Here is a 14,735-nt window from a genome sequence, read left to right on the forward strand (position 1 = left end):
TTTGACTGCAAACACCTTTAATATGAATACAAAATTCACATAGGATATACATTCTGGGGAACATAAATGAACTATTACAAGAGATTCTGACAGAACAAAAACATAGAGAAGGCTCTGCCAGACCAAGAATTTAATGAGGAATGATTAAAAAGTTTGATTTACAGTTACATTACAGTTGTGTTAAGCACTGAAAACTTTAAGAACATCAGCTGAAAGGCATCTGAACATACAGTACAGAAATCATACAATCCACACCGTTGTAAATAACATATTTGAAGTATTTCATTTTACTTAATAGAACACAAAGCAACATAACGTGCAAATGAGGACTCCAATATATTGAATTTAAAATGTCTATGATAAAATTGACGTAGAACTTTACACTTAAGGACTACACGATTGATGGAGAAATTAAAAAAAGCATCCTCCATGTTACTCTTATTACCAAAGTATGCTTTTCAATTAAATAGAAAAACCATACTGGCCCAATTTCCTCTCTCAAACCATACCTGTCCATGAAGGTTAACTAAAGCTTTAACTTGCTCTAAGCGTAAAACGAAACAGCATTTACACAGTCTCCTTCCCCTTACTGGGAACTGACAAACCATTATGTGAAAGGGTTCTTGGACTATGTACACTGGTGGAAAATATTATCTTATAAAAAGGCACATACCTGTGATTTAAGGCTAGTACGGTATTTGTTTTCATAGAGAAAGTAAAATTTTAAATGAAATTAGTACATTATATGGTTGGCCTCACTCAGCAAACCACTTGGTGCAAAGCAAAAATGTGTGCTTAGAAGCCTCAGACAGACAGTGATTCTTGCTTTAGTGTTTTACTTTTTCTTTTTTTTGAACCTGTGATGAAAAGGTACATCTTTTAAAAAACCATTTGCTGCAATTCCATTGGTCAATGATCCATCTGCTACTGTTGCCTTATATGCAGATATCGCACATAAGCCTTATATTATTAATCTGCAAAATAGTCTTTTAACTCTCTCCTTTTTAAAAGTCATATGAAAATTACTAAAGATGTTTTCTATATTCATCTATAAAATACCAGATGTTGGTACAAATCATGTAAACCTCCATTTGGAAATATTTTGACCAGCCACCAAAATGACCAGAAATCAAACATCATTTGTCAGTGCAAATTTATAATAGTTTTCTTTCCCCTCCCGCCCTCCCCCACCCCAGTTACAGAAATAACCACCAACCATCACATACAAAATGAGCGCTCTATATATTTGAAATGACAGAAATTATGTTTGGTTACTTTAAAGTCACCCACTTTCCCACCAAATTCAGTTTTACAGTATTACAAAAGGGGGGGAGGGGGAATTAAAGCTGTCTGTGCAAGAATCACTACAACAGTCCTTCAACCCCAACCTTTAATTATCATCTGATTCAAAGATTTCAGGTTAACATTGGGTCCTCTTCTCTGATCCGATTACTGTTCTTCAAGCCAGGATGGAGCATCTGCTCCAGGAGTTTTCAATTTGATGTGGAACTGTTTAAGTGTCTGTTCAAGCTGCTTTTGATTCCCAGCAAAGTATGCTGCAATGGCATTGTGGAACAGAACAAGCTGATTGTGCAATACCTTAACCTGCAGGCAAGGATAGAGATAGGTTAAGAGGAGGCAGGAGACGTTAACAACATCGCAGGCCAGTTATAAAAAAAAAAGTATATTTGAGATGCTCAGACTTCATATAGGGTTTTTTTAATAAAAATTTAAAAGTACAAATACAAAATGCAAATGCAAGATTCTTTAACATTACGAAAACTCTACATTTCTTTAAAGTACACTTAATAGTCAATACCAACTCAATGGCATGGACCAAAAGCAATTAACTAAAAAGCATAATGTTATCAAATATCAAACACTTGGTTACAAGTAGTTGATTCCTTGAAATTAGATGCCAAACCTCCATTTAAGATACCTACCTGCAGGCCAAATGGACTTCCCTGAGACAATACATGGCAAATCACAGAATTATGTGAGGTTGGAAGGGACCTCTGGAGATCATCTAGTCCAACCCCTCTGCTAAAGCAGGTCCACCTGGAACAGGTTGCATAGGAACATGTCCAGGAGAGTTTTGAATGTCTCCAGAGAGGGAGACTCCACCACCTCTCTGGACAGCTTATTCCAGTGCTCTGCCACCCTCAAAGTCAAGAAGTTCCTACTCATGTTTAGATGGAACTTCTTATGTTCAAGTCTGTGCCCATTACTTCTTGTCCTGTCACTGAGCACCACTGAGAAAAGCCCAATAGCATCCTCTTGATACCCCCTCCTTTAAGTACTTATAGGCATTGATCAGATCACTTCTTGTCCTGTCACTGAGCACCACTGAGAAAAGCCCAATAGCATCCTCTTGATACCCCCTCCTTTAAGTACTTATAGGCATTGATCAGATCCCCCCTCATCTTCTCTTCTCCAGACTAAAAAGACCCAAGTCCTTCAGCCTTTCCTTGTAAGAGAGATGCTCCAGGCCCCTAACCATCTTTGTAGTCCTCTGCTGTAACCCTTTCCAGCAGTTCCCATTATGCATTATCTAAGTATACAGTTGATTTATTAGCTGCCCCCCTTGCACAGAGTTGCTGTTTTCCAGCTCAGATATTCCCAAGTCAAGTGGAACTCTTTTTTTTTTTTTCCCCAGCAACGTGTCTTGCCCATCTTCTCTAACACAGGGTTATTTCCAGCACTTGGTCAATATCTTGACTATATTTGTGCAAAGCAGTCATGAAACACACAAAACCTGGAAAAAAAGCACAAGAGTAGCTGGAGAGCATCCCTGTTTTTCTCTTCCAGTCTAGTCTATAATGATAAGCTACAGCACTGATGAAGCCACAGTTAAACAAAGCATTTGCATCCTAGCACACCAGTAAACCTCAAGTTGCGAATGATGAACAGCAGTACTCTGCAAAAGGTATCTGCCTAGTTTCTCCTGCAGCTAAAACTTGCACTTTTTGTTCTTGAGTGTACTCTCAGTCCAGCACAACCCTGCTCTTGTGTGAGAGCCCAAATCCCTAAGGTGGTGGCCCTGTGCCTGTTTTCAGCCTACAGGACCTCGAGCCCAATAGCATTTAGCCAACACAGAAGAGAGAGAGGCACAGGACGGCTTACTGAGCCCAAAGGGAGGATGTGGTAGGCAGATTTAGCTTTCTCTACTCAAACATTGCATCACCGCCCCATCTGTCAGCACAATCCACAAGGGAAAGTCTACTGCTGCCATGCTAGGAAGCAAAATGGTCCTCAGGCCAGGTTTGGCCTATGCCTACCAGCTGGCCATGCCTGTTTTAACAGGTTATTTGGATAACATGCTTTTCTGAAACGCATGCGACTCAATACAGAGATACTTTATTGTCTTCATTTAAGAAAGGACCTCAAATTAAAAAAAAACCAACTTGGATTAGACATGCTATTACACCAGAAGAATGGAACATTTACAGTCTTACACAGAAATGTAATAATATAAGTTTAAAATAAAATACTTTGAGAAACAAAAGGGCTAAGCACATGTTTGCATGCATGCACATGGATGCATATAAAAGCTTCAGCACTAAAAGTTGACATTTCTTTTGAGTATACAATTTATTTTTTTCTGCTGAACAGTCTCATTTCACTAATTAAGCTTTGCCCATAAACTGATAACTGTACAGACCTTAGTATCCTACTGCTGCAGTTTAACCCCAGCCTGCAACTAGGACCATGCAGCTGCTTGCTCACTTCTTCCCTTCCCCAGTGGTGTGGGGAGAAGAATCAGAAAAATAAGGAAAACTCACCTACTTAAGTGATAACCTTTCTTTGATGACCCAAATTTTGGTCTAAATTGCTCTCACAATTTGAAAACTGATATACCTGTGTTTTCTCCCCTAATAGTTCAGGTTAATTTAAACTTAACACATGCGAAATAACATGCTTTTTTGCCTTATTAAGTGTAAAATGGTAGGTTCTTACATCAGAAAGCTCTCCCAAGAAGAAATATGAGAGAGGTGGGTATGGTGAGAAAGGAGCCTGCAGTGCACATCACATCTTGGGACAATGTTTTTTTCATTTACAATAGAAGAATTCACTAAATTCATGAGGTACAGACACTTAAATATTTAGGAGATGTAGAATATAGCTAACTACACTTGTTCAACAAATGTACAGTTCAGTTTCTCAGAGTCAGGAGAGACTGCCTCTTTCCGTTTGTGTGGGAATAGAAGTATATAAATAGACATATTTTTTGTATCTTTAAAAATTTGTATTTTCATCCCAAAAATATAAAGTCATACAAGTGGAAAACATCATGACATCAAGAGTTGTGAAAGTCCAGAGAAAGTATAGGGTTTTTTTCTTGAGCAGATTCTTTCATCATTGACATGTAAGGTTGCACACAGTCCAAGGTAGTTCTAGCACATTATTAAAATGCTACAAGACCTTTATTCTGTTTATAGGAACTCAAATAAAACAAAGGTAATTAATCCACCCCCCCACCCCAAAATCATCAATTTGAGGCCAAATTTTGTATACTTATTTAGGGTAGCTTTTAACACAAAGCTTTTGTGAACTGCCCTGAAGTCTTTTGATAATTTTATAAATTCAGTCAGGCCTCAGCTTTAATGTGTGTGCACACACAGAGGCAGGAATTAACAACTGTAGAGGCAGCTGATTTGGATTGAAAAAGTATGATTCGTTTCGGTGGTGTTTTCTGAGAGCTACCTCATTATATGAGGTTCTATCCCCAAGCCAGAGCTACCTCATTATGGTGTAAATTTCATGATCTTTATCAAACTGGTTACAGAGGTTCAAGGTATTACAACTTCTGCTCTCCTCCTTCAGAAATTGATTGCTAAATGAATCCCAAAAGTGCTAGTGGGATCTTCTTATCCATAGCTTCATTCAGGTAACTTAAAATTTCTAGAAAGGACCACTTAAACTGACACTATACAAAGAAGCTCTACTGTGAGCTCTACTATGAAGCAGCAGCCAGCCAAGGCAACAGAAAAAGCTGTAACATCTCAAATCACCTGATATCCACTGCAAAAACACCTGCAATCACAGCTAAGAACTGGACAACAAGTATTCACTTAAGCCAAGTGCAAATCTAACTAGTTTTCCCATGAAAGAACCTCAGCTTTGCCCACTCCTGTATCCAGCCATTGATTCCTACTTCCACACACTGTTTCACCTTAGCCCTCTGTTGGCAAAACATTCATGCAGTTATGTAGTCAGTTGGATCAGGGAACAGATCTAGATTAAAACTAACCAGACAACAACATATTTGCTTTAACCTGGATCAGTTCCCCAATCTGATTCTCTGCACAGCTGCAAAAACACTTTTGTAAGCACACAGAGAAGGCAATGTGGGGGAAGGGGGAAAGAGGATGAAGGGACCACTCTTTTTCTTTTCTTTTTGGCAGTAAAGCCTTGAGGTGACTGTCAGACCACAGCACTACACGTCAACTCTTGAGCACTAAACAGTAGCACCTATTACAGTAAAGGAGCATTTGAAGAGTTACCTTTCAACCAAAGAATGTTAATAGTATGCTGCTAAAATAAACGTTCCTGTGTATGACTAGCACGCCTGTCAAAAAGCCATCATGTTTTATAGTTGAGCATCATTTAAAATCATTGTTCCTTGTTAATTAACTACATACAGCTATTTGCTCCTAATTACGAGCAGAGTAAGCACTCCATAATAGGCTTGGCAAACTTAAGTCTCAAAACAAAACTGAACTTTGTGTATAAGCATAAAAAATGGGCATGCCCTAAAGAGAAGACTTGAGTGACATATAGATAAGATCCTGTAGGCTGGGTTTGTCACATTTCCTCTGGACACTCTTAACTTTTCATTTCTTTTTAAATATTGTCTTCTTTCCGCCACCTCCCTCTGAACACCGTATCTTCCACGGCAAAGTACAGCCTTTACATCCTCCTCATTCAGATTGTTTCAGCCATCTCAACAGCCCTAAAAAGTACACTCATTCTAGTGTTTCCGTCAGTTTGTACCTCCTCAGAAATACAACAATCCTTTCTCCTAGCTATCTTTATTTGAAGTCACTTGATCTAAACAGTTATGTCATCTAGGTTTCCATTACAGTGCACATTGCTTTCATTTGTAGAAGCAAGCATTTAAACATCAAACTCCTGAAGTACAACTCACAGAAGTGCATTCAATTTCTTTCTTTACACAGAAAGATTTGACATTTCTCAAGTGCACACATGAAAGAAACCAGTTTTTCCTTTCTCAAAAATACAATACCTTTTCACAATTTTTTCAGTGGCAGAAATCTTTAAGCTAGGAACAGGCCACCATCTTTACTTAAAAAAAAAAGTGATTAAAAACTGTAGCTTACAAATAGTTGATTGCAGCTATTCTTACACTCATTACCCAATGCCACAAACTTCCACAGAACTCTGCCAGCTGGGGGTATCACCAATATAGCTTTGCAGTAACATTAAAAAAAAAAGAAAATCAGTTCTAACTTCAAAATCAAATGCTATAATGAAAGTGAGTAGAAATATTCTATGTCTTGGTTTTACAGCCAGAAACTTGCAATCCCAGCTTTACTGCAATTCAGCTTTCTGAACCTTTGGGGGCTTTCAAGTGAAATATTAACAATTGAACCCAGGAGAACAGGCACAAAAAGACTGCAACCGTGTGATGCCTTTTTCTCCCCTAAATGTAAGGCCAGCTAGATTACAGCTGTTTGGTGACATTTGCAGCAACACAGACCAACCCAAGCCCCCCAGCCAGTTAAACTGGCTTTATAGTCCCTTTGCAGGGACAACTTGAATCATCTCCTGGTTTTCCTGCTCTCCTCATGTGTCGCACTTAACCAAATACAGGACAAAACTTTTCAGTGAGAACACAGCTGAGTGCATCTAGTGGAGGTAGATTTACAAAAGAACATACAGGATTCTGTTTTGACATTAATTTGTCACGAAAAAATATACAATTTATTGGTTTTAAATGTTTAATATTGATTAGACTGTAAAAACATATTTATTGAGAGATAATAATGAACTGCTTTATCTAATCTAAAATTAAACCCTATATTGCTTAATTGCTTGGCTATGGCAAGGTTTCATTACACAATTCTGTTTTCAACACAGAAGTGATAATAACAACTAAGCTTGAGACTACACCATACTACTTCCTATAACAATATATGTAAGATGAAGCCCAAAGGTTCACAATCTATAATAAAAAAAAAAAAAGTTGTATGGCTACCATACTGCTTTCTTACCTAAAAAGGCTTCTCTAATTGGACTCAGAACAAATATTAATCCACATCTGGATTCAGCATAATGATAACACCTATTAATAAAGTTGATTATTAGAAAGTTGCATGTTCTAGTATCTGTAAAATGAGTTTGGCAAGGCCATGCTTTCATATAGCTGCTCAAATACTAACCTTCATTTGCTTCGTATGCAATAAGCCTGTAACAGCACAGGCTTTCCAAAACAGGCAACAAAAAGAGCCCTTGTGAAAGACTAAGCAAAACTACTATTTTGTCCATCTGATCTCCCTTTATTTTGATCTCCCATTCTGTTAAAACGGGCACCAATGTTGTCCTGGGGACAGATACACAAAATGTCAAGTTCCTGTTACTAAGGATATAGTACCAGTACAACCAGTATAATCCCTTCTCCTGGACTACTGTAACATCTTAACAATATCAAGATCACCCTTCCACTTGGGAGTCCAACATCGTACCAGGTCTTCAGTTTAAGCCCCCTCCTAAGCAGCGCTCTACTGCCACAGCTGATGCAGCTGTGTTGGCCACACTCACAGCTGCACCCACTGTGCTCCTCCTCCTCCCTTTCTTCTCCTTCACATTAGGTACATGCTGTATTTACAGATGTTTAAATTAGGATGGATCACAGCAATTGTTATCATGTACCTTTGGAAAAAGTAGAACATCTGAGATTATTAAATCTAACTGAAGTTAAAATGTAATTCCTGTAATTACTGATCCTATACTTATTGAGTTAATAATCCTTTAAAATATAAAAAGTAATTGACTTTGAATACAGCTAAAGATTAAAAGTAATATTTATAATGGTTATATAGTTGTCTGGCAAATCAATTGTGCATTCCAATTTCTTAATACTACCTGCAGGACAAGAATGAGGTCTAACAGGAGCTTCCCTCCGCTGACATTATTGAAAAAAATAAATGGTTGACACCACAAAAAGGAATAAAGATGTGAGATTGGTAAGAACATCATCTCCCAGGTAACCACTACCTCCCACTACACCCCAGAAGTATTCTGGGCAACAGAAGAACAAAAAACTATCAGAGACAGACGCAAGATGGAAAAAAAAGTGCTCCTGAAATTAAATTTTAGGATTAGGATTAAGATTACACATTGTTTACTATGGAGAATTCTATACAATAAATAGAAAACACCAAAGTTAATCTTACTCAAGTAAAGCTCTCCATAAATAATTATATTTAAGCCAGTATTTAACTGTAAAGGAAGTCTTTTCTACGGTTTTTGAGAACAAAATTGCATACACCCTTAAGTATTTTGAACATCTTTAGTGTCAAAACTGAGAAATGTCAGCCAGTGATAAAAAAGGCTTAAGCATGTGAAAGTCTCTTCTGTATTCATCTAAAAGAAAAGGCAGGAAGGAAAAAACAATCTCTTTCAGAAACAAAATTTGTAGGCTGTGACTCCTAACAGGATGCTTGATCTAATTCAAGACCATCACTAGGAAGACAATTTCATTTGTGTTCCATAAATTATCTAATTTAATTTTTAAAAAAATACAGACACTTTTTTGTACACAATGGAGATAAAATGCTTTCACTCTGAAACTTTCCTATTTGTATAAACATAAATTGATCAGTCTGCTATATAGTTACTGCCAACCAAGAGAATGCAGGGTAAGTGCTATTTTCAATTTGAACTTAAGCATCAGAATTCCTGTACAGATATGAGCTGGAAGCATCAAACAGTTTCAACAGAAGCACATTGTATTAGTAGCAAACTACTTACTAGACAATAAAAACAAAGCGGGGGGAGAGACACCTTCAGTATACCTGTTTTCAATCTAGCAGAGTTTTACAAATCAGTTCTTATGAGCATTTTCTAATTTAAGCATAACTATCAGCATTTAGATTAGACTTCAGCTTGTTCAAGAAAATTAATTTCAATATGGATTTTTCCATTTGAAAGTTAATGGACTACAAGTTCAGCAAGAACAAGAAATGAAAGTCAGGGCAATACCAGTTTTTAATCATCTGATGATCTGGTTCATTAGCTCTTAATGGCTATGTGATTCCAGACCCCTAGTTCTAATGCAAATGCCTATGTGAAGTAAAAGTGCTCAGGAGCTACATTTTTAGCATATATTGTTTTGGAAACCAAAAGGTTTCTCCATTTTTTTCTCCTCATCTGTTCACAGTTCATGTTCCTTTCCTGTCTTCCATCTTTATTTTAAGTAGCTGATGCAACTGCATATGTGGTAATATATTCAAGAATTCAGAATAATAATCAGTTTTAATCGATTTAGGTTGTCCCCATGGTTTTCCCTTAAAGTTTCCTCCTTTCATGGAAGCAGCCTGGTTTGCTACTGTTATCATTTGGGACTACTCCTGTATTCTCTGACAGACAGTTGTTACCTATATTCAGATCTTTAAAATATGAGTTAACCCATACTGAAAACGTTAATCCACTGCTGGACATGGACAAACTAACAAGCTACTATCTTCTATGTAAGTTTTCATCTTATCTTCTTCCCTCTGAAAACCCAAGAAATATAGTGATTATAACCATTTCACTTACTAGGAGTATGGAAAAAAAAAAAATCAGATCTTGAAGCACCATAATTTTTACATCTAATTATAAACAATGTAGAATGACTTGTTTACCAAAACCCCACAGTTTAGGAGTGTGTTCCATATGGCAATCCTATTTTCACATGGTAGACAGAATAAGAGGGGTAAGAACCCCATCACTAAGAGGGTATAGATGAAATTGTATGGTTGGAATAAACACGTATGAGGAAAAAAACCCCTTGAAACCAACAGTTCAAGAGCCCTGTTTAGAATTAAGAAACTATAAGGGCATTAATTATAGAGAATTGTACTTCTTAATTCAAGTTATTAGCTCAAAAAAAGCTTAATTTTGAAGAAGCCTCTTCACAGTTCTCTCACTTTCTTTATGCATATCCTCCATGACAGTGTTTTCAAACATGAGTTTTACTTTGAATCTTAAATCAGTAGTTATATGACTCATTTAACCATTAAATGTAATAAACTGGAAAAGTAATGCTTTTCCAAAGTTGAAACCTCCCATATCAACAAGAAACTTACTGCCATAGTATTTGCCATTTGTAGCAGCTTGATTAGGAACTTTTAGGGCTGCCTGCTCTAGAAGTCTGTCCTCCAGTGACAGAGCAAGAACTCAAAAAACTTCAGCTTCTTTGCAGTGAATTAAGAGGTACTTTAAGATATAACAACTAAAGTATTTATAGCACAGCAGAAATTTACAGGACAAAACTTCTTAACATTAGAAGTTGTAGCTTACCTTATTTTCTTCCAAAAATTTCAATTTGATAGATACGTCATTACGCATTTTGTCGTATTTCTCTTTATGCACTTGAAACAGTTGTTGTGATTGCTCAATCTTTGGCAGAGTATTTGCATCACGAGGGCCAAGATTCAGCTCTTCTAGGTCTGTTCGATAAGCATCGTATTCAATCCTGACAAGAAAGAGGAGGAAAAAAAGATGATCTAAAGGCAAAGCATCTCAAAACAGACCTCACATATAGGGCCAAGTAGATGAACAAAGCAGTCAAGTACAGAAAAAAAAAAAAATCCAGGCAAGTTTCTCCCCCCCATCCTCTTATTCATCAAGCAAAACCACCCTTAGGTACACTGTATAAAGCTGCCTCAACAAGTACCCTCCCTCTTCTGTTCCTGACTCAGCCACACGCTCCCAACCCTCTGTTTTGTGTTGGCTTCAAGAGTCAGAGCCTTTCCTGGGACATGTCAGCTTAACCCAGATAAAATTAGTAATTTTTTTTTCAGGTTATTCTTCTACTTTTGAACCAGTTCAGTGAAGAGCTTGTGTCCAATGCAAGAGAAGCACCAAGAGCAGAACATCCCCTTCAAGGAGACGTTCGAGCAATGGCTCACTTCTACCAAACTCTGTCCCATGGCTTTTTCAGCATGCCCTAGGCTTCCCAGTATGCATTAACTGGAACAGTTTTACAGTTCTTCCACAAATAGTTTTGCGAGAACTTGTCTGTCCTATAGATAACTAGCCTGCAAAAAAGATGATATCCTTGATATCCTTCCATAGTAGACTGTACGCTTTTATTACATGAATAGAGATGACCCAGTCATACCTTCTTACTCATTTTAATGAAATAAATCAAAATGTCTTAAAATTATTTTTAATAATGAAGTTTGAGTATTCAGTTTTGTCTTCAAAAACATTGTTGGATAGGGTTTTTTTCAAGAAAGTTTACTTAAGTTAAGCTTTTTATTCACCAATGTGTAACATTTATAAGTGGGAAAAGCACCCATGGAACGTTAATACTTTAAAGATTTTATCACTAAATTAATCTGCTTTCCAGTGTTACCTACAAGTCTACTGAATGCTGGATCCTTGCCACAAATTATTTTTATATCTAAAAACATTATTGCAAGTGGATGAGACAGATGTTGTAACAACCCCTAACTTTTTTCTTCCTCCTCTGACACAAGATCTGCACTTGACCAGGTACAGCAAAAGACAACAGCCAAAAATCACTCCAGGGTCATGGGCAGACCTGCCCAAAGCCTCACTCTTCCTTCCACACCTCATTGCAGTTTTCAAATAGTAGGACCCAGCATATCAGCATGTGATAGATGCTGATTTTAATGGAGCACACCAACCTATTCCTGGCTTTTCAAATATACTGTCTCAGGCATTTCTAAAATTGAGTAGGGGAAAACCAAAAGTCTGGACTAAAAACTGGCTATAAACACAACTTTTCAGTTGGTGGTATAACTGCTCCAAAATAAAATATAACATTTTCAGAAGTAAAAGGAATAATAATATTCACAGGGCTCTTTCTGATTCTCATAGCCACTACAACTCAGGCTTTATCTAAATAACTTATTACTTAATTCCAAAAAGGAATCAAACCAATTCAGAGTTGACAGAAGAGGGGAACAGATGAATGCTGAAGTGCAACTGGGGACAGAAAAGAAAAGGCACAAAAAATAACGCGATCTGCTTTCACGTAGCAAAATGATAGACTGGCTATGTAAGTGAAGAACCCTTGTAATTTGCCTTATTGAAATGGCAAAATACTTGATGTCTTTAAAGAACAGAAAGGGAAAGTAATGAAGGTATTTTAGGATGGAAGAGCCATACATGGAAAATGACTGGCAAGAACAATCTTAGCAGACGTATTTTGTACAAGTTTTCAAGGTGATACCTGGGAAAATGTGTGAACCTATTTTTATTTTTTTTTTTAATACTTCAGAAATAAAACAATACTTTGCAGTCAGACTAATTCTGCCTTTCATGCCTTTTGAAAGTTTACCTAAATATCAAAAGAATAATTTACTATTTTGCTTATAGGTTAAGCATTAGAACAGAACAATGAAAAAAAAAAAAGGGGGGGGGAGAACTTCAAAACTCAAGCATTTTGCAATTTTTGATCAAAAACCACAAAACATAACATGCATGAACTACATCCTTTGGCAAACTAAAAGAAACACACTTTATCCTATTAAGTGAAAGAAAGTCAGAATGGAACCAAGCTTTGGACCACAAGTCCAAACCCTGGCAGTAGAAGGGAACCTGGTTTTAGAGTATTACACCATATCTGAAAGCAACCTTCTCTAGGGTAGAACACCCATTATCTACCGCTAGATATTATTCACTCACAAATAATATTTTTTTTTCCTCTTTCTGACCAAGTCTACAGCTTCTGCATAAAAATTGAAGTGTGAATTACACATAGTGTGTACCAACAGAAGCCCAGTATTAAGTGTTCTTCAGTTAAATAAATTATTTAACCCATTACAATATAGCTAAATAAAAGGGTTAATCTTGAACTGTCACACTGCTTAGAAAGCCATCTTAATCTAGCAGACAGAAAAAAATAACTATATATAATATATATAATTACTCTTAGACACAGAGCTAACAAGACTAAGTCTACAACAGAACATTTACAAAACATTTGAAGATACGTGCAACGAGGCAATTAACTGTAAATCCCAATTATATAAGAGTTGCATTATAAGGTTTCTATCTGACAGGTTAGTCACTCAAATACAAGGACTGAAGTACAGAAGTCTGGTACAAAGTCTGTTTCCTGAACATCAGTTTACAATGAAAATAGCTAGACACAGAATAGCTACCTGGCACTTTCATACTGTTTCACAGTCAATAGTGTATCCTCAATTGTTTTATTCACCAGTGTATTCACACTGGCAATAAAAAAGTTAATAGCCCCAAGAAGAATTTCTCCATTTTTAGCTAGAAGTTTCTGCGTCTCTGCATTGTAGCCAAACTCCTCCTATAAAGACAAAGCAGAGAAAACAAAACTGTAGATCATTTAAAAATCATAATATTCATCAGCAACTATATAAAAAAAATACAAACACACAGATATGGAAGTTCTGTCACTTCTGTTCGGGTATGGTTATGCTAAAACAGATACAATTTCAATACAATATTCCATTCACAGTGTTTATGAAAACTCTCTAACATCAGTAAAACATGTTTTGCAATTGTTACCACACATGTTAAATTCTACTTTATAATGTGATTTTTTCTGCACTTAGAAGTCTTTAATGTTAGTTAAAAATAAGTGCTAATGTAATCTTTACATTGTCATTCAGCAGGGTGTTAATCCAGCATCTCTCATGTGGTTGTCTAGGTAATGCTTTAATACCAACAGCACCACTACATTAAATACAGTAATATAACTAAATTCTCAAGGGCACACAGTATTAATTAGCTATTAAGTTTTATTCTTACATTCTGGAAAAGAGCACTGCAGAAAAACTCCAGCATCTATCACAGTTTAATAGGTTGTAAGTAATTAAAGAGCAGAACACCATAATGAATAGCAAATAAAAATGATAATGTAGCTCACCCATAAATTCTAAAGGGACAAGGGCAAAATTATTTCCAAGGCATTTCAGTCACATTTGGATCTATGTTTGCTCATGTATTTGTTAATAGCAGTGTAAGCCCTGACCAAGTCTGCAAAGATTTTCCTGACGCATGGATGCCAAACAAATCCAATTATTATATTTATGTCATCCATATGGCATCTTCGTGTTCTGCAGATGGGAGTTCTCACAAAAGAGTACAATCTCCGGTTGTAATGGCTGCAAAACACACTAGGTTCATATTTGGAACTTGGTTTTTTTTAGGTTTGCACATTGCCAACAACTGACTCAGAAGTGCTGTATTCTCCCAGTTTCATCTGTCTAGAACACGAACACCAAATGAGATTTCATGTTAACATTAACTACTTCATGAGGGTAAGGGCAACAGGCAATAGTAAGGGAAGAAGCCTCTAGAAATGGAGGTGCAGTAGAAGTGAGCAATTTGAGGGAGAAGGAAAAAGGGAGAGACCTTTGGGCAAGTTTTCATGAGCTAAACTGTTTAGAGAGCTAAAGACCTGTCACCTTTGCTTTGTACAGCTGCTTGCAGGCAAAAGCCACCAGCCAAATCACTACAGATCTTGCTGAAATAAAAAAACTAAGTCTTTTTCAGCT

General features: G+C 36.7%; 1 protein-coding gene across 8 annotated transcripts in view; it reads right to left on the bottom strand.

Moving 5' to 3' along the window:
- Positions 1 to 14,735, bottom strand: part of ARFIP1 (ADP ribosylation factor interacting protein 1) — a 44,517-nt gene continuing 29,782 nt past the window's right edge. For all 8 annotated transcript variants that reach the window (XM_014945011.1, XM_014945031.1, XM_014945002.1 and 5 more), the window contains 3 exons: positions 13,365 to 13,522; positions 10,528 to 10,702; positions 1 to 1,605 (listed from right to left, as the gene is read on the bottom strand). In XM_014945011.1, the coding sequence (XP_014800497.1) occupies positions 1,450 to 1,605; positions 10,528 to 10,702; positions 13,365 to 13,522 (489 nt within the window). In that variant the 3' untranslated portion in view covers positions 1 to 1,449. The remainder of the gene's footprint in view (positions 1,606 to 10,527; positions 10,703 to 13,364; positions 13,523 to 14,735) is intronic.

The sequence above is a fragment of the Calidris pugnax genome, unplaced genomic scaffold (assembly GCF_001431845.1).
Source record: "Calidris pugnax isolate Ruff unplaced genomic scaffold, ASM143184v1 scaffold15, whole genome shotgun sequence".
Taxonomy (NCBI): domain Eukaryota; kingdom Metazoa; phylum Chordata; class Aves; order Charadriiformes; family Scolopacidae; genus Calidris; species Calidris pugnax.